Raw genomic sequence first — 19,794 nt, forward strand, 5'->3', positions numbered from 1 at the left:
AATATGGCCGTATTCTGTCAAAAGCAGAGGAACCCCACATCTCCACTGCCGTGAGGACACACTCTACCAAAAGAAGTGCTGTGGAGATGGTGTGGTGTCTTTGGCTGGCCAGAGCTTCCTCCAGTACTCAAGAAAGGGTGGTTTAAAAGGAAGAAGGGCTCTTCCTACATATACTATTTCCCCCAGGGGGATGAGGGAAGGAAAACTGGAGGAGGAGTCATTAAGCTTTGTAAGCCCTCCTCCTGCCTTGAGGAAGTGTTGGACGCTTCACTTACACCTAAGTAGGCGAGGCTGGATATTTGGTGGCTCGCCCCTATAAGCCTAGCAAGTCAGAAGGCTGAGATCTGAGAATCTAGGGCCAAGGACAGCTGGGGCAGACAAATCTGTGAGGCTCTTAGCTCCAATTTAAAACAAGTGGGGGAGCACCAGCCTTGAGTGAAAAAGCTGAGTGTGTAAGGCCCTGGGTTCAAGCCCTAGTACTGGTGCACACACACACATGCACACACCCATGCACACACATACACATATGTGCACACACAAAGTAAATAAACGTGATGCTTGGGTTTAGGACTTGGACTCGCATCTCATCATAGCCCCTTGGTACCACAGCAGCAGGATTGGCAGGGGAGTGTCAGCCTGGACTTGGCTTTGGGATACTTGATACCATTTTGATCTTTATATTGTTCAGATCCAAAGAGAGAACTCTTTACACCAAAGAACAGTAAAATATTATACAATTATAAACAGGGCCTCTGACCCTTCCATTTTATTAAAATGGCACGTAAATATTAAAACAGCATATTGATCACACTGTACTTCTGCTTTGCCCCAGGGGAAGTGCTGTGGAGCGGCAACTGAGCTCCTTCTCGAAGGCTGCAAATTCATGCATTGAGCAATTCGTGTTCTTTATCAGTTTTCCCAATAGCATCAGGATTTGATAAGGGGTCGAGGTCTGCAAAGAGGCTGAACCAGGCAGTCAGGTCCGAGGAGGCCTTGGCAGGCTCTGCGGAGAAAAGAAGAAACATCAACACACCCACCTTTCCAGTGCCAAACTCTGCTATGTTGGGTATAGGCATGCATCATCTGGAAAAGGAAAATCTCTTTTAGCCTGTTTCTAACAGACAGGGAATTTCACATATCTCCTGGCTGGCTGCTTGGTTGGGTAACATTTCTAAACTGTGGCCCGAAGCTCACTGAAGAACTAGCTCTGTGTTAACTCACACTTACAATGCAACCCCAGCTAATGTCCACATAGCCCTAGGAGTTGCTCAAGGGCTCACACCCTGTCACTTCACCACAATCAGGAAATAGTAATTTCAGACATCAGACTAAATGCACAAAGAAGTAAGGTGCTTTCCAGTGTCTGCTGGGAGCACCTCTTCAAATCTAGTGGGTCTGGGGAGATCTTGGGGCCTCTTTTCACCCTTCAAAGCCACAGGCCCAGGGGAGGTTGCACTTAACGCTGGCTTCCTCTTGTCTTTTTCACCCTTTCTTGTTAAGAAGGCCCATGAATGTGCCTTTCCTTTTCCAATGTGCTCAAAATCCCTTCCTCCTCCTCATCTTTATGAGATCCCCCCTTTTTGCTATTTTACCAAAACCCCTACCTTTCTAAATCCTGTTGTACAGATAAATTATCTTATAGATGAGGAGAATATTTTCAAAACACTGCCTCATGCAAGCAACTTCTAAATAATGCATAGGTGTGTGTGTGTGTGTGTGTGTGTGTGTGTGTGTATCATTCCACATGAGAATTTAATTCCTCTCCTTTCTTCAAAATACCTTGCTATAGATACATTATTTTATTATGATATAATCAATATATCTCTTACTGAGATAAAACTATTGCTAACTAAGCTAGTAGTATGTAGATTATTATTCCACATAACATTAAATCTCCTGTGATAAGCCCATATTTTGATATGATAAATCAAGAGTTGACAGTATTAAATACAATTCAATCAAAGGATAAGAGATAGAAGGAACTGCTTTAAAAAGAGAGAGAAGGGTGATTCATCTTTAGTTACCATGTAAGGTGTCACATGAAGATCTTGTATGGGGCAAGACTGGTTTGATGAATTAGTTTATCTTCATTGTTGATAGAGAATATCAAGATATCTTAAAGATATCTCTAGTAAAAATATGCTACTTCCCCTTCTAACCTCTGTCAAGGTCTCAGGATATCCTCAGAGGCTAATTATGACCCTGCTATGAGGAGCCAGGTCATTATATTTGTGTGGGGAAGGGGGAGGTGTGGGCAACTCTCACATTCGCCAGTCCTCTGTTACGAGGGGCAAAAAACCAGGTGCAACTTATTTGCACAACACTTAAAAGAACATTAAAGGAGTATTTTTTTGATGGTAATGGAACAGACATTCCCTTTAACTTCCTGTGGTCAAAGAAAAGTGGGCGATGACCAAATGAACAGAGAGACAGCTACAACATACACATGGGATGCTCTGTCCAGCAGATGTTCTTTTTGGAGGCCTGTCCCAAAACAGAACAGGCTTCATGAGCTTGAAAGGACCTCTTTTGACAACTAAGAAACCTAGCCCTTTCTGAGAAGCACTAATTAAATCGTCTATGAGTAGAGGGAGCAACATTGCTTGGCAGTATTTTTGTTTCCACTCAGGGTCTTCCACTTGCTAGACAAACACTCTTCTACGAGCCATTTCTGTACACGTTTTTCTTTTAGTTGAGGTTTGAACTTAGGACCTTGTGCTTGCTAACCTGGCACTCTATCACTTGAGCCACACACCCAGCCTCAACAGTGTTTTAAAGTCAACAAAGCATCATAGCCTCTGCCACTCTTAGTATTTCTCAGCAATACTGAGGTACAACCAACCACTCACAGATATTGACTCATCCACCTTAGATGTAATTTGATAAAGGGAATTATGAATTAATGGAGTAAGCCAAGAGAAGAGTCAGAATGTAACTTCTAGGATTGTGTAAATCACTTCATCTCATAGTTCTGCCTAGAGCTCTAGATATTTAAATGGAGATTAGTAGAGAAATACAGTATAGTCTTAGGCTCCCAGAATGAAGGCAACTGTCATGCCAATGACAGAAGTCTGTATTACCTTTAAAAGCAGAGCTGCTGTCATTGGAATTGCTTGATTTGGCGGGGAGGACTGACATTGTTCTCTGACCAGCCTAATATTCAAACTCAGAGGATGTCAGGTCTAGTAAGAGTCACACTGACCCACCAGCTGCAGGGTACATACATGCTTTTCAACTGTGCCAGAGTCCAAAGAAAGATCAGAGGATAGCATGATAAGATTCTTCTTCCATGTTTCTCATAATGGGATGTATTTAAGAGGACAAGAGATAGGAGGAATTGTGTCCAATTTCAAAATATGGAAGGCCAAGGAAGAGACTGGATTTTGAAAAACAAAGGAGAAACTGATAAGTCAATGCACTTAATAAAAGCCTTTTCTAGCTGTATGTCTAGTTATTCTTTAAGCATAGTCAGCTCATAATCACATCAGATAATAGTATGCCAAGGAAAGGCTTAAAACACAACAGAATTAAATATAACATTCAAACTAGTAACTTCACCTCTCTGCTTCCAAAAAGATCTAGTCCATTTATCTTCCATTTGAATTGCTTGATTTTGGGTGCTGGCCATGGTTTAAATTTTGGGGATGTTTGATTGATATGTCAATCCACGCTACTGACATTTTAAAGCAGAGTTCTGCTTTAACCTTCTGTGACACCTTACAATTGCATTTAGCTCATATAACCCAATGTTCTGTCTCAGTTCCCTATGTGAATGCTCTTCTCTGAGTAGTTAGATACATTCAGCACTCTCATTTTAGGAAAGCAACCCCAGTTTCCCCACAGCATTTACTATCTGTCTGGATCCTCTGGCAGGACTTGAGAACTCTACTGTATGTCCCTTTGCATCTATGCTTTAACGATGTGGGTTGAGTCCTTCTAAATGACATAAGGAAGTTTTTCTTCAGTGTGCACCAGAATACTTAACACACAACAGGACAATGTATGTGATTACGGCATTGCTGATTCTTCTTGTGAAATGTAAAATATAGACCATCAGACAATTCATCATGGGACCATTATGTTTAACTTACGTACTTTTACTGGGATGCTCTGAGCTTTTGTGCTCAAGGCTAGCACTCTACCACATAACCCATAGTTCCACTTCAGTCATTTTTTCTTTTCTTTTGTTGTGTTTTTGGAGTTCAGTGGAAACAAGAGTCTTATGAACTTTCCTGTTCAAACAAGTTTTGAACTGCAATCCTTGAATCTCAGCCGCCTGAGTAGCTAGGATTATAGGCTTGAGGCACAGTGCCTGGCTTGTTTTGTTTTTGAAGAAAGATAGAGTCTTCAAGACAGATCATGTGTGGTTGGCAGAGCTGAGGCAGGTCAGAGAAATAACTCTTTTTTAGAACAGAATCTCATCCCTAAGATCATTTGGTATGGCCCTTACCACTTTGGTGTGGTCCCACCGAAGATGAGACTCCAAATTCAAAAAATCTAGGAACTTCTCTTTAACATGAAATTCAGTAAATACAGACCCATGGATGATTTAATCAATATCCAAATGGCCCTTGGCAGAAAAAAGGTTTTCATCCCTGCAGACAAGAGTCAATGAGCCCCTCAACCAGGGCTGTGTTTATATGTTTTATAGTTCACTGCCTGACATACAAGGAAGGTTTAAACAGATGACTGTTGAATTAATTTAGCACAAAAACGTACTTGAGCATAGATGTAACATAATTTGTAAACAATACAGAAAATATTAGAAGAGAGAAGCAGATACAGAGCAGGATACTTTGCAGTTTGGGAAGTGGAATACAGCCATCAAAGAAGGCAGAAAGACATCTATATTTTAAAATGAAAGCCACCTCCAATTTTGTAATGCTCATGTACTTGGTACACTATAGACACAAAGTCTGTATATTAACTCATATATTTAAAGCACCACAAAATATAAACTATATTTTAAGTATACTGTTTTTTTAGATGGTATAAGGGTTGGAAATCAGGGCCTCACATTTATTTGGCTTGTTTGCTTGGCTAGTTCTCTACCACATGAGACATGCTCCAGCTCAGATTTTGGCAGCTGTTTTGGAGATGGAGTCTCATAGACTTTTCTACCTAGGCTGGTCTCGAACTGTGATCCTCCTCCTGATGTAGTTAGAATTATAGGCATAAACATACATGCAAAAGGATTTCTGTTTAGAGAAAAATAAATTTCTTATTTTTCTTTTGAGGGTTATTGGAGTGTGAAACTCAAGTCCTGTGAAGGTTTGTAAGTGTCCTACTGCAGCCATGTCCTCAACCCATGAATGTCTTCTCCCTGAATTCTTTGTAACTATGGCATTCTGAGTGTTATTTACCTTACACACTCACAGAACAAAAAAGAAACAGGTAGAATCTATACATTTTGGAACTTTTCCACAGCCAAGAACATGAAGAAGTAAGAGCTCGAAGCATCTTTTTCAGTAGCTGAGATGGCAGGACAGGATGGTTTTTTGTTTTTTTTTAACAAACCCAAAGGACATCTTTGCCTGGTAGTGCAAAACAGAAACAGCTGCCAGTGTTCAATAACATTCTCTCCTCAGAAGAATTCTTAAGCATCCACCCAACAGCTTAAGTATACATGCATGAGTGGATAAAAGAGTATGGATGTGACACCAGCTATGAAAAAAAAAAACCCTAGCTGCAGTTTCAACCTCATTCATATCACTCTGGAAATTATTAGGGGAAGGGCGCAATGAGGGTAATTATGGATGGAACGCCAAGCCAGACTTCAAATGTCTTGGCTTCTGTCAGGGAAAAAAAAGCTATTTAAAGAGAACTTAAGAGTTACTAATATCGCAGTAATTGCCATCAACTATTCTCCAGTCAGCGTTAGTTGGCTGAGGCTTTTTTTTTTAACATGAAGGTGTGGCTGGAAGGATGTCTCCCCATTGTACAGAAGTATTGTCAGGAGAGTGAGCTGAGGGGAAGGGCAGGGGCAGGAGGACACCATGAGCTCTTACTATTCTAGCTCTTGGTTCCTTTGATATGTCAAATGTACTATTTGCAAAAAGCCTACACACAATTTTATTACAGCAACCCTGCCCCCATTACTTAAATATGGGAAAAGACCAATCAGCCAGAATTACCACTAACCAGTGAAAGCAGAGACAGAGCCAGAGCAAAGCATACTAAGTGTTTGCCATAATGCAACTCACTTACTGGGAGCCAAAACCCAGACTAGGTTACTGATCTCAGCCCGGAGAGCTCTGAGATGGGTTGGCTGGATAGGTTGCAATGAAGGCAAGGCAGAGTAGGAATCTCCATAGCCTCAGTGGCCAAGCAGTACCCTGCCACCCCCATTCATCACCTGTCACCTAAGCTGTTCTACAGTTGCACTGGGATGTTGAAGATGAAACCAGGAAGTAGTAAAGCCAGAGAGAAGGAATGTGGTAAGTCTACACTAAACTGGGTAGTTTTTAAAATATATAACCCAAAAACCATCAGAAACAACTTCTGAGAGCATCATTTCCTCAGGGATCTACAATTTAGGACTCTTCTTTTACTCTAGGGTCATCTGTTGATTTCTATCTCTCCTTTCATCACCCATTCAGCATTTATCCACCCATCCATCCATCCATCCATCCATCATCCATTCACCTACTCATCATCATCCCTTGAATTCTTGGCACTGAGTGGTTTTGTGGAACTATAGTGAGAAACATAAATACAGATTGGTTCCTGTAACCACATAGAGCAAGAGGCAGAAATGAAATTTCTTGCCTTAGTTTTCAATTAGGTAAGGAAAGAGGAATAATTATAAGTACAGGATATAATGACAGAAACACATAACACTAACTGCAGGGATGATGAGGAGTCACAGAAGGATTCCTGGATGATATGGCATTGAAACTAAGATCCCAAAGGAGTAGTCAGATATCACTTAGTGGAAGTGGGATGGTGTGGTATAAAGAGTGCATGTGCCAAGGCCCTGTGGGTGGGGAAAGCAGGGCACCTTGGAGCTCAGTAGGGCTGGAGTCCAGTGTATGAATAAATTACATGGTTCTCTGGCAGAACAACATCACTGAGTCATGCTAAGTGAAGGTGTGGGAGGAGCAGGCAGCTATGAATCTGGAGGCAGATCCTAAGGGACCTTGTAAACTAAGCTGAGTTTAGAACTTACCCCACTGGTGGAAAAATTGCAACAACTTGGCAAATTGCAAGACCTTTCTGAGGTTCTTTAATTTCCTCATCTGCAACATGTGGGTGGAAGAGATGGTCATCAAGGTTCCTTTTATGAACAGAGGCACATCATTCTTCATCTCTCAGAAACCCGCCTTGCAGATGCTCCCCAGTAGGCTTAGAAAGTGCTGTTGCTGGGGCCGGGAGTTTGGTCTAGTGGTAGAGTGCTTGCCTAGCATGCACTAAGACCCGGGTTCAATTCCTTGGTACCACATACTTAGAAAAAGCTGGAAGTGGTGCTGAGGCTCAAGTGGTAGAGCTCTAGCCTTGAGAAAAATCCAAAGACAGTGCTTAGGCCCTGAGCTTAAGCCCAAGACTTGCAAAAAAAAAATAGTGAGAGATGATCTCCAGTGGGTGATGATCCAAAACTTGATACTATACTAGCTTTAAATGGAAACCTACCCAGACAGTAATCACATCTGAAAACCATCAGTAGTCTAAAGGAACACAAAACTCTCTGAATGGTAGTTTATGCTTGTAATCCCTGTCCGACAACCCCCTCCACATGAGAAGTAGAGATAGAAGAACAGTGGACCAAGGTTGACTCAAACAAAAGCCTGAAACTCTGTAGAAAAAAAAAAAAGCAAAAGAGACTGAGGGTGTGCCCATGCCCTTGAATGCTCATTTAGCACATAAAAGGCCTTGAGATCAAATCCCCAGTAAAACACACACACACACACACACACACACACACACACACACACACACACAGAGTCTGAAACAAGATTTGTAGAATACTAAATTGAAAAATGTTTCGGCATATTTACTTTTGAGCAGCTTAAAATCTCTCCAGTATCAGAATGTCTTTCAAAATAAATTTTAGATATTGGTGGAGAACTGAGAAGCACTGAGAAGGATCTGAAGCCTCCCAAATCTTGGTTATTCTCAGCTTTTGCATTCATCTCAGGCTGGCTCTCCTCCTACTCATGCTAAGAGGCCTCAGGAAGGCACAATTTTCTCATCATTGTATGACACAGGAAACCCCAGTCCCATCATGCTCATAACTTCAGAAAGTTAGAAATTTCAGCTAAAATTAACTCTTAAATCTGTAGCACAAATTGATGTGACATGTAATCTTTTTTTTTTTTTATTTCTAGGGCTTAAAGTAGGATGAAAGTAGGGGATAATTGTTCTTGAACTAAGTCTCTTTTCCTTGGCATCCTTCCAGAAGGCTGGGTACAGAATGATGAGAGGTGTCAAGAAGAAGATAGGCATATATGAATCTCAGACATAAAAGATGGAGCAGGCCGGGAGTTTGGCCTAGTGGTAGAGTGCTTGCCTAGCATGCATGAAAACCAGAGTTAAATTCCTCCACACCACATGCATAGAAAAAAGCTGGAAGTGGTGCTGTGGCTCAAGGGTAAAGCTCTAGCCTTGAGAAAAGTCCAAGGACAGTGCTCAGGCCCTGAGTTCAAGCCTCACAACTGGCAAAAATAAGATGGAGCAGGAGCAATGAGAGAAGATTGTTGAAGAGACCCAGGAACTATGGAGGCAGCCAGAACAGGTAGCTTTGGTCTCTGACTCTCTGACCCTGAGTAGAGCTTCAGCTCCTCAAGATGACAGAGATGAGACTCAGCACAGATATGTAAATTCATAGACTTTCTAGGACAATCCAGCTTCTTGAACACTGTTGAAAACTACTGCATTCTGTGTTGAACAGAGTCCTTGTCTCTCCACACTCACAATGTTCCTCTGTGGCTACTTGGGGGTGTCCTTGCTCCTGTGTATTACTAGGCTGATCATGATAAGTCCTGTTCTTTCTGCAGCATCCAGTGAAAGGCTGAAGGGCCATGATGGAAACTACTGGATCAAGGACACAATGTAGAGAGGCCACAGGAGGTTCTAGTGAAAGGTACAGGCTACATTCAAAGCTGTCCCTACTAGGTGCATGACCGTGGGCCAACTACTTAGCCACTGAGTTCCTCAGTTTGCCAGACCACTAAATGCAGATGATAATAGCACCGGGGTAATGAATAAGGTGACATAGGTAAAGAGTACACAGCATAGTGTTTGGCCCATGTCCACCTGGGCTGCTTCCTTACTATCTTCAAATATATTCATGGAACCACATGATCTGACATCTCAGCATCTGTGAAGTACAGGTTAGCCCACAGGTTAGAAGGCATCACTAGGATAAGAAGTGGAGTTTTGTATTCATTTTGCAAACAATAAGGGAAAGAACAAGAGTTGGAGAGGCCTTTCCCTCATTTGTAATAATTAGTACAAACCTTGGACTCTCCTAGTAGAGGATTACAATAGCTTAAAACCTAGATACATAAGGCCATATATGATGAGGCTAAATGAAAGGACCTCCAGGATATGGAAACAAGAGCTATATAGTGTGTGATTGTTGTTCTTAATGTACTATGGTATTTCTCATCTCTTTTGTTATCTCTTGGTTATTCTCATATTGTTACAGTATCTTACCTTATTATCTGGTATATTGTATGTATGTTTATTTGTTTATTTGAAATAGGAAAGGGAAGGGGGAAATAAGATGAGGGGAGGGGGTGGGAGGAGGGAAATGGAGACAAAGATATGAGAAGGGGTGTCAATGTGTGTGAAGTAATGCACCTTCTATCTGGTGAATGTAACTGTAACCCCTCTATTAATTACAATAAAAATATATGAAAAAAAGGGTTGGAGAGGCTTGACCATGGACTGCAGACTGGGAAAGAGAGGTCACTTGCAAGAGGAACTCTGTCCTGTTTCCCTGAGCCAATGTGCCGGGAAGCTTCTCTAGGCCATACTTAGTTTGGCTACTTAATGATTTCAGAGGTTATTAAACTTAGTTTTTGAGACAATATGGTTAATCAGCAAAAAATATTATAATAAAAGGTAGCCAAAGGTAGTTTAATAGTTACTCTTACATTGATATACATACATGACTATCTATATTCATGTATACAGTTGGACATTCCAGACCATGAGGGAGCAAAAAATAAAGTCTTAAGCCATCCTAAGACTCCATCCTTCTATCTTTTGGATAGTGGGAGGAGCCCTGCCAGAACTGTATAAGGAAGGTAATTGAGCATGCCCTACCCCTGAAGTAGGAACCCAATGTCTACTTTTACCCCATATGTTTGGAGGTTCCCTAAACCATAAGCATGGGGCAGAAGTGAGGTAGCTAGCCTAGACGCTGAATGGGCTACTTCTTTCAGCCAATTAGGTGCAATGTTCTTTCTTGTCATGTTAAGTCCCATAGGCATTCTACTGGTGGATGAGAATATATAAAACAAATCTGATAACTCAGCAATAACAGAACTCCTTTAAAATTCCTCTGGCTAGAACCCCAGTGGATGAAAGGATATTTTAGCAGCCACAATGAGCCTTTAACTGGTAATTCAGTAATGCACGTCATGTCATGGTTGGAGATGCTGTGAGGATTCCCAATTTTACTTGTGCTGAAAATGGGCCTAAGATTTTTTCTTTCTTTCTTTCTTTCTTTCTTTCTTTCTTTCTTTCTTTCTTTCTTTCTTTCTTTCTTTTTTTGTACTAGTCCTGGGGCTTGAACTCAGGGCCTGAGACTGTCTTTGCTTTCTCAAGGCTAGCACTCTACCAGTTGAGCCATAGCACCACTTCCAGCTTTCTCTATGTATGTGGTATTGAGGAATCAAACCCAGTTCCTCATATATGCTAGGCAAGCATAATATCACTAGGCCAAACTCCTGGCCCCTTAAGGTTTTCCAAATAGTTACTACCTACATGGCCTAGCCTATAAGGTGGTCACCCATAAGGTGGCCTCATCTACAAGATGATCTAACACCCATGGCTTCTCACAGCCTTTTCTCCTTGCTTAGCCAGCACAATGTCACATTGGGATTTAGTTCAGGTTGTCCTTTATGCCCAAGTATCCATGTGGCTAATTTCTACCCCCTGAAAAATTATGTGTTGGAATCTCATCTCTCCAGCATAAGCCTAGTCAATCCTGGAACCCGATGTCTGCCAACATTCACCTGCTCTGACATCCACTACTACTCTTTTTCCTTTCCTTCCTAACATCACTCATTTTCTTACCTGCAATGGGATTTGCTTACTATGCTTATTGTTTTGGCTTGCTATGTTTATTGTTATTGTTTGTTATTTTTTTTCCATCAGAATGTGAGTTTCATGAAGGCACGGGGATTTGTTTGCTTTGTTCATAGATACCTCCCCATTTTTCCAGGCACACTGAGAAACCCAGTAAATACTCACTAACAATTGAGCAGGTTGGCATTAGAGTAGCAACCTCCAGTGAGATTTTCTTTCCCTGAGAAATAAATGTCCTCCCTTCAGAAAGCTTTCTTCTCCTTCCATAGTATACTTGTATTTCTCTCTCACTCTGGGAACCCTTCCCTCCTTTGCCTCATATGAGGTTTGGTGCCTTCCCTTCGACATGGAACAAGTCTAAAGTGCAAAGTTCCATAGCCACTGCCTTGGGACAGCTCTCAGGCAGGTCTCTAGCAGAGCTCTGCCTTCTCTCTTTTATAGCAATGGACATTTAGCCAGCCTTATTCCTAGCATCAGTAGGGCTCTTGTGTCTCCAAAGCTTGAGGAAGGCCAGAATGAGGACCATTCTACAACATAGCTGAAGCATCTCTGGTGCCCCAAAGAGAAGAGCTGAAAACTAAGGCTCTGGCCTCCCAAGTCTCCCACGCCCCTTTAGCACCTCCACCACAGGTGGGTGGGGTGAAACTCAAGTCAGTTGGCAGTCTCACAGTCTAAACTCCAGTATAGGAGATGGTGAAACCCGGGGTGAAACTGGGGTGGAACATTTCTGGATTCCACTTATCCCTACTATCTTACCTCCATTATTCTAATACACGAGAGGGGGACAAAATAGGACTCAGAAAGGAAGATAAAACGAATTAGGAATTTCGTTAAATAAAAAAAAAGCCCTTTTTTTGCCTTGCCCACCAACTTCTGAATCTATGACTTCATCTTCAAAGACCCAAGGTTGTAATAGCCCATAATTACTTAATCATTCTGGCTCTGCTGTTTGTTCTTAGTTTTAAGTGCCAGATAAACATGTTGTTTATTAAGAAGATAGCCTAAATTCACAGGAAAGGAAAAAAAAGAACAATTTGGGAATTTCTTAATAGTAATACCTGTTTTAACAATTCACATTGCATGCAAGGAAAATAAAGTATTGAGATAGAAGAAAATGGTTTATTTCCTGAGGTCTGCCTGTTTAGCAACTCGGAAGGACATTTCACCTGAGTTTTCTGTACTTCAAACCAAAGTGGGAGCATGCCAACCAGTATGTGGCCTACTATTGAGCCTTGGGATATTTTGAAGTCTTCCTTGCTGGTGGTGCTGACTGCCTTTGGTCAGCGTGGAAACCCTATTTTGGCTAACACTATTCAAGTTCACTCCCTCTAAGGAAATGCTGGGCTAGGGGGCAGGAGGGAGAGCACATGTGTAAGATGAAACCAAGATTGAACTCAAAGTTCAAGGGCCAGGGGAGTGAAAGTCAATATGAAAGAGGAAATGTTTACCTGGCCATGAGAAACTCTGCTTTGTGGCAAATGGGAAAGTTCAGGCTGATGACCAGGTAGGGGTGACCAGGCCAATAGGGCCATAATCATGCAGGCAATTTGAGCCTCACTCATATGCTACAAAAAAAAGCCTTAATCAACTCAGGTGCTGGCTCACTGTGTAATCCTAGCTACTCAAGAGGATAAGATATGAAGAGTAGCAGTCTATAGCCAGACTGAGCAAACAAATCTTATCTCCGATTAGCCAGCAAAAGCCTGGAAGAGTGGAACTGCAGCTCAGATGGTAGGGCACCAACCTTGAATGAGAAAGTTAATAGAGAATACAAGCTCCAGTATAGGCACCAATAATAAAAAAAAGCCTTAACCAAAGGAAGATAATATGACTGAAAATCACCCTCTTAAATGTCAACCTTGGGAAGAAATAAATGATCAGAATGAATGGATCTTAAAGTTGGGATGTGATTCAGGAGTTTCAGAAAAAAAAGTCACTGGATTGGAATAAAAATACAAAAGAGAAAAAGGGGAAAGACAGTAAATACAAAATAAAAATATGGAAAGTATAACAGATAATACAACAAGGGATAATCTGCCTTTGAATGAAAATGAAGAAAAAAGAAGGAATAGGGAACAGAAGCTAATGTCAGTCACTGCAGTATATACCTTGGAGTGAGGCCTGTAAGTCTTTCAGATTTTGGTCTAAAAGCTGCGAAGGAAGGAATCCAGAGCCTGTTGGGGGCTTGGAGTCTGGCTCTCCTGGGGGTCCCGTGGGTGCTGTCTCCTTCAGACGATGCTCTCCAAACACCGCAGCCCACTCTTTGCTGAACTCGCCCTCTTCCAGGGAGGAAGCATTGAAGATCTCACTCAACAGCAGCAAGTCATCTTTCTCGGCTCCTTCAGGCTCTGGGGGTCCCGTCTTTGGGTCCAGGCAAGCTGATGGAAGCAACAGAGCACAGAACACATGACTTCCCAGGGCCTGAGCCTCTGTATTTAGGGACCAAACTGAGACAAATTGGTTGATGACTAGATTTAAGGAAAAGTTCATCCAGTGCTTTGCAGCATTGTTTACCATAGCTAAGATATGGAACCAACCCAAAAGCCCCTCAGTAAATGAATGGATCAAGAAGATGTGGTACTTATACACAACGGAATTCTACGCTGCCAACAGAAAGAATGGCATTGCCCCATTCCTAAGGAAATGGAAAGACTTGGGGGAAAAATCATGTTAAGTGAAGTATACTGGACATAAAAAAAACATAGACTCCGTGGCTTCCCTCATTTATAATAATTAGTATATGTCTAGGATAGTCCTAGCAGAGGATTACAGTAGCTCAATAGGTATGTACCTATGACCACATAAGATGACGCTAAGTGAAGTGAACTCCAAGATATGGAAACAAGAAGTTTTTCTTTGTTGCTGTTGCTTTTAATGTACTGTGTGAAGTCATTTCTTCTTTCTTTCCTTTTTTCCTTTGGTTTATCATCTATTGTCACTGTATTTGACATTGGTACCCTGTGTCTTGTATGTTTATCTGAATTGGGGAAAGGAAGGGAAAAACAAAATGGTGAGACAAAGGACAAAGGGTGAACCAATGCCAGAGCGTTACTCACAAGACACTAGGTTGGAAATTAACTTTACAATGCAGGGGGGGAGTGGGGAAGAGAGAAAAATGAGGGAGGGGGTTACAACGTTCAAAAAGCAATGTACTCATTCCCTTACACATGTAATTATAACCCTCTGTACATCACCTTTACAAGAAAATAAAATAAAAAATAACTTTTAAAAAAGAAAAATAAAAATCCATCTAAATGTAAATTTAGTTCTTATAACCTCTTTTTCTTTATTCTTTCTTTTCTCGATTAAAAAAAATTTGTGCAGGTATCGGGGCTTGAATTCAGAGCCTTCCACTCTCACTTGGCTTTTTTGCTTAAGGCTAGTTCTCTAACACTTGAGCTAGACTTCCACCTCCAGCTTTTTGCTACTTAATTGTAATGTCTTGTGGGCTTTTCTTCGCAACCTGACTTTGAGCTGTGATCCTGAGATCTTTGCCTCCTAAGTAACGAGGATTATAGGCATGAGCTACCCCAGTGCCTGGCTCCATTATTATCTTTCTGACAGATTTTAGAATTGAAATTAATGTCACATGCCTTTGTGCCCCTTCCCGCAAAGTCAGCCCAGTTATTGAGCATCACTGGATTACAATAAAATGTCCTGAAAAGTTCTAGGGTGTGGGTTTTTCCTTAACATGAACACCAGATTTTACCAAAACATTTCTCAGATATGAAAGAAAGCCAGGATTGAAAGCTTGCTGGAGATTTGAGGTTTTTTTTTTTTTTTTTGTAAAGCTTCCCGAACCTTCCCACACAAGCCCTCAATCCACATTGCCTGGGCTGTAGCAGCCAACACAACCATGTGGCAGCCTGTCCTGCCACCCAGGCTGGGGAGAAAAGCTCACCACACCCTTGCCCAGGGGAGTGTGTTGGGGGGCCCAGCAAAGCCTGAAGACAGGCAACTTGGCTGAAACAGAGCTGTAGGAAGCCAAGGAAGGGGGGTGGGTCTGGGTAGTTGAAGGTAGCAGTGAGAAAATAACAAGGAAGAGGGATGATCCAGAGTGTAAGCTTCAAATGCCAGAACATAGAATGGAGGGTGGAAATGGGCACCAGAACTCAAAGTTATCTGTAGGTAATTCTTCCTTGCTCTACAGAGAGTCTTTGAGCCTCTGTTTTCTCATCTCTAAAGTTATAGTACTGCTGAAGCCCACCTTGGAGTGTTGTTGCAAAGACCAAAAATACACTTTAACACTCATTGCTCCTTGCAAGGAAGTTTTCAAGGGAGAGAACATCCTCTTGTGTGAATATAAACAAAATACTGAATGTCAGATACAAGCAGAATGGGGACATGGCTCACAGAAATCCTACAGCAGGTGCTTTTGCTGAGTTTTCCACATATTTTGAGAACCAAGAACTGAGGATGTTAACCATTTTTATTTTAACATTGGAAGTGGTATCTAACTGCCACTTGCAAATTGTAAACGTTTTATTGTTGAGCCGTGAGATGAGGATAAAAACAACATGTCTCATACTTTTTTGGAGATATATTGTAATTCTGTCATATTAAATGAGAGGATCATGGTCTTCCTCAAACACACACATATATTTACAATAATAGTAAGTGAAGGCTTAAAAAAATACATCTTCATTGTGGTGTCAGCTCTACTAAATCTATTTTCACCCACGTTACATAAAGATCTAAAGATTAAGGGGATTTTTGATGTGCCAAGCAGACTGGCTGTAAATCAGTCTAATTTAAGCATTTTTTATTGTTTGTGTTATCAAAGACAATTTTACTGAGCCATAGCCTAGGGGTGAGAAGATGGGGAAAATGGCATTGTAAAGAGGCTTCTAAGATAGTGCTGGAGGAAAGGGGAAGCACAGGAACCTCTCCAGGCTCTGCACAGGGTTGAAGGCAGGGCTGGCAGCATTGGGCAGGCAGCCTACCTGTGTACATGCAGGGAGGAGCTGAGAGTTGTATCCTGGGTCCTTCTTTCTGGAAGAACTTTTCTGGTCTCTGTACTGCCTGGTTTCAAATGGGACTGTGATGTCCCCATCCCTTCTTATGATTTATTTTCTGTCTTGAATGAAACCAGATGAATACTGAACCAAAACCACTTAACTGGAACCAGCTCAAATCAATGAGCAGATCCTAAGAGGCTGCCTATTAGTGAGCTGTGTGTGTGTGTGTGTGTGTGTGTGTGTGTGTGTGTTTTGGGGGGGTGATTTGTGTTCCTTCTGTAGTCAATTCCTTCAGTTCTTTGCAAAATTCAGCCCTGGAGGAAGCCACACTGCTGGAAACTAGATGTCTATCAAGAGAAGAGTACCATCAACACAAGTGACAACAAACGATAATGCTGGAGTCCTTCAAAAATCACCACAGCCAAAAAGTTCTATCTTTATTTCTATTGTTTAGCTTTTGTGGGAGGCTGTGTAGAATACTCTTCAGTGGGTTTTGCTAACTTAGCAAAAATACCTTCTCAAGGTAGTCCTTGCAAGATAGGTCTTAGAATCCCCTCTACCCAAGATGGATGTGTGACCATGGCAGGCCAGCATTCTAATTCTCCAGGCCACAATGACTGGCTGAGGGATGGACATGTACTGGAGACTGCCAGGACCCAAAGATGCAAATTGGGAGCAGCTAGTGAAAATCGACAATACACAGACATAAAGAACTGGAAAGAGATTTTTTTTTTCTGTGCCAGTCCTGGGGCTTGAACCCAGGGCTTAAGTGTTGTACATGAGATTTTGTGCTCAATGCTAGTTCTCTGCCATTTGAGCTACAGTGATTTATTGAAGATAAGAGTCTCATGGACTTTCTTGTCCAGACTTTGAACTGTGATTCTCAGATCTCAGCCTCCTGAGTAGTGAGGATGACAAGTATGAGCTACTGGTAGCTGGCTCCACAGAGAGAATCTTACAGTACTGTCTAAGCTCTTGGATCTAGTCTTGATTAAAGCCAACCTATAGCTTAGTTACATGATCAATACTTTGAAAAAAGGCTTATAACAAGGTAGATTTCTACACTTGCAACCAAAAGATTCCTAATATCATATCCCATCAAACTCACCTGTTTAGTCACACAAAGAGAAAAGAATCCATAGTGTGTGTGTGTGTGTGTGTGTGTGTGTGTGTGTGTGTGTCTGTGTATGTATGTGTGTGTTTTGTCAGTCCTGGGACTTGAACTCAGGTCAGGGCCTGGACTTTCCTATGGCTAGCACTCTACCACTGTACCATTTCTGCCTTTTTCTGTGTATGCATGTACTGAGGAATCAAACCTAGGGCTTTGTGCAAGCTAGATAAGCACTCTACCACTAGGTCATGCTCTCAGCCCAGAAATCCATATTCTTGATAGGTGATTTTTTGATAAGCCAATTCACTTATAATGAGGTCCACCACTAAATAAGGTCTATTATTTAATATCTCAGGTATTCAAGAGTTAAAACAGATTGCATAGTGAAGATATACTCTCTTTAGAGAACTTACTGTTTAGCTAAATTCAATGAAACTGGCACTGACTTGAACCATAAAACGCAGAAACCACCCAATTATTGCACTGATAATTAAGATGCCTGAAATTACTATATATAACTTGTAAGAAAAGCTTAATTACAAGTAGAAAAGGACAGGCTCAGGTCTTTAACCAGACAAGTAAAGGCTTGAGAAATAACTTTATGTCAGTAGGTGCTTGAGAATCAAATCATGCTATCATTTTCTTTGAAAATAATTCAACTCTACTGACAGAAAATAAAGACACACACAGAGAGAGATGATGTGATGCTTGAGAGAACTTTTAGGAAGAGCTACATATCAGCAGTTTCACCCAAGGAGACAAAGATTGTTACTGGTTTGTGGGTCTCTCATTCTGTTTTTGGCTTAAAGAATGAGCAAAGTTTGTGGATCTCTCGGAACCAACCCTGCAGATAGCTCCTCAGAGCCTCTGTTCTCTTTGTAGCAGTTTTGCAAGTTTCCATCAGATAACCAACTACAGATACTATTACACAGACATGATATACCCATACTCTCACCAAATGCCTTTTTGAGTTAACCTTCTCTGTACCGACTCTCCTTCTGTCACTCTGTCCACATACCATTATTCAGCATCTCTACTCTTTCATTTCCCAATGTTTCTTTCTCTGGCTTTATGAAAGGAATGCACATTCCAACAATAATTCACTTTCATTTGCTTTTGCCCACCTCCTTTTGCCCTTTCAAGTTACTGTTCTGATTTCTTTTTCCTTCCATAGCCACACATTCTACTTTTTCTTGTCATCTGCTGGGAATTAAGTTCCTGCCCCTATAGGAAGTGGGTGAAGTGGTTGTCTTACAGGTTTAGGTGAGACCCTAAGAGCCAGTTTCAACTCCCTTTGCTTTTATTTGTTTATCTATTTTTGGTCATAGGGCTTGAACTCTGGGCCTGCACGCTGTCCCTGAGCTCTTCAGCTCAAGGATACTGCTCTACTACTTGAACCATAGTGCCACTTCCAGTTTTCTAGTGGTTAATTGAAGGTCAGAGTCTCACAGACTTTATTGCCCAGCTGGCTTTGAACTGCGATCCTCAGATCTCAGCCTCCAGAGTAGCTAGGATTACAGGCCTAAGCCACCGCACCCAGCTCAGTTCCCTTTTCTCAGGCCTCGATTTTTGTACCATTTTGCACTGCTGACTTGCTCTGTAAATGTCCTCACTGTGGCTCTCTTGAATGGGCCTTGACAGTAACTTCTCAGCACCTCTTCCTACTCTCCCTGGTCTTAACATTGCACCTTAAACCATCACATCTCCCTTCCATAGGTTGTTCCAAAAATCTTATCTATCTACTCTCATGGCATTCTCAACTTGAATACCAAAGATCCATTCCCCACGCACTGCCCAGGACTCTAAAATAAGTAGCCCAGTCCATGACCTTGGATTTTGGAAAACATTTCCTAGAAGAACTGATCCTCAGTGAGTTCTGTCTGGTGCAAACTCAAACACAGAGGAAGCTCTGAGGTTTAGGCAGTGTGTGAGAAATGGGTGACAACTCAGATTAGTATTTTTGAAATCATACCAAGTTTCATGACCTCAGCATAAATTAGGAACACAAAAGACAGAAACACAACTTCATAGACCGAAAATGAGAGCACAAAGAAGCAAACACATAAATGTCACTTAATTTACCTCCACTATGTGTGAAACAGGAAGACTCCCTCCTTTGGGTTTCTCCCCAGCCTCTGCTCCCCACAGGATGACTAATCTTAAAGGCCACATGCCCACAGCACAGATGAAAACCCCAAACACCAACACAATCCTCCCATCACCCAGTCGAGAGTAGGGGAAGATGGGGAGGAAACCACCTTACAAAAATGGCTAACCAGAAAAATATTTTACATGATACAAGACTATGGTTACAAACTGTACTTGTTCAGAATTCAAGAATGCTGCTTCTAAAAACTCCCTTCTGTTAAAAAAGAAAAAAGACACAAATTATAACAACAGAAGGGTTAAGAAGAAGGCATCTCTCATTCCTAACAACTCTTCGAAAACAACCATTCGATTATGTTGGAC

The 19,794-nt window shown here is 41.6% G+C and overlaps 1 protein-coding gene across 7 annotated transcripts in view; it reads right to left on the bottom strand.

The window, feature by feature from the left end:
• Positions 1-729: 729 nt before the first annotated feature.
• Ica1 (islet cell autoantigen 1) overlaps positions 730-19,794 on the bottom strand; it is a 142,877-nt gene continuing 123,812 nt past the window's right edge. For 4 of the 7 annotated variants that reach the window (XM_090333162.1, XM_090333163.1, XM_090333165.1 and 1 more), the window contains 3 exons: positions 14,048-14,233; positions 13,365-13,634; positions 730-1,003 (listed from right to left, as the gene is read on the bottom strand). In XM_090333162.1, the coding sequence (XP_090189288.1) occupies positions 882-1,003; positions 13,365-13,634; positions 14,048-14,233 (578 nt within the window). In that variant the 3' untranslated portion in view covers positions 730-881. Of the gene's footprint in view, positions 1,004-3,224; positions 3,377-13,364; positions 13,635-14,047; positions 14,234-19,794 lie in introns of all 7 variants that reach the window. The other 3 variants (XM_090333166.1, XM_090333167.1, XR_016535538.1) reach the window with 2 other exon arrangements.

The sequence above is a fragment of the Megascapheus bottae genome, chromosome 5 (genome assembly GCF_031878675.1).
Source record: "Megascapheus bottae isolate mThoBot1 chromosome 5, mThoBot2.hap1, whole genome shotgun sequence".
NCBI lineage: Eukaryota > Metazoa > Chordata > Mammalia > Rodentia > Geomyidae > Megascapheus > Megascapheus bottae.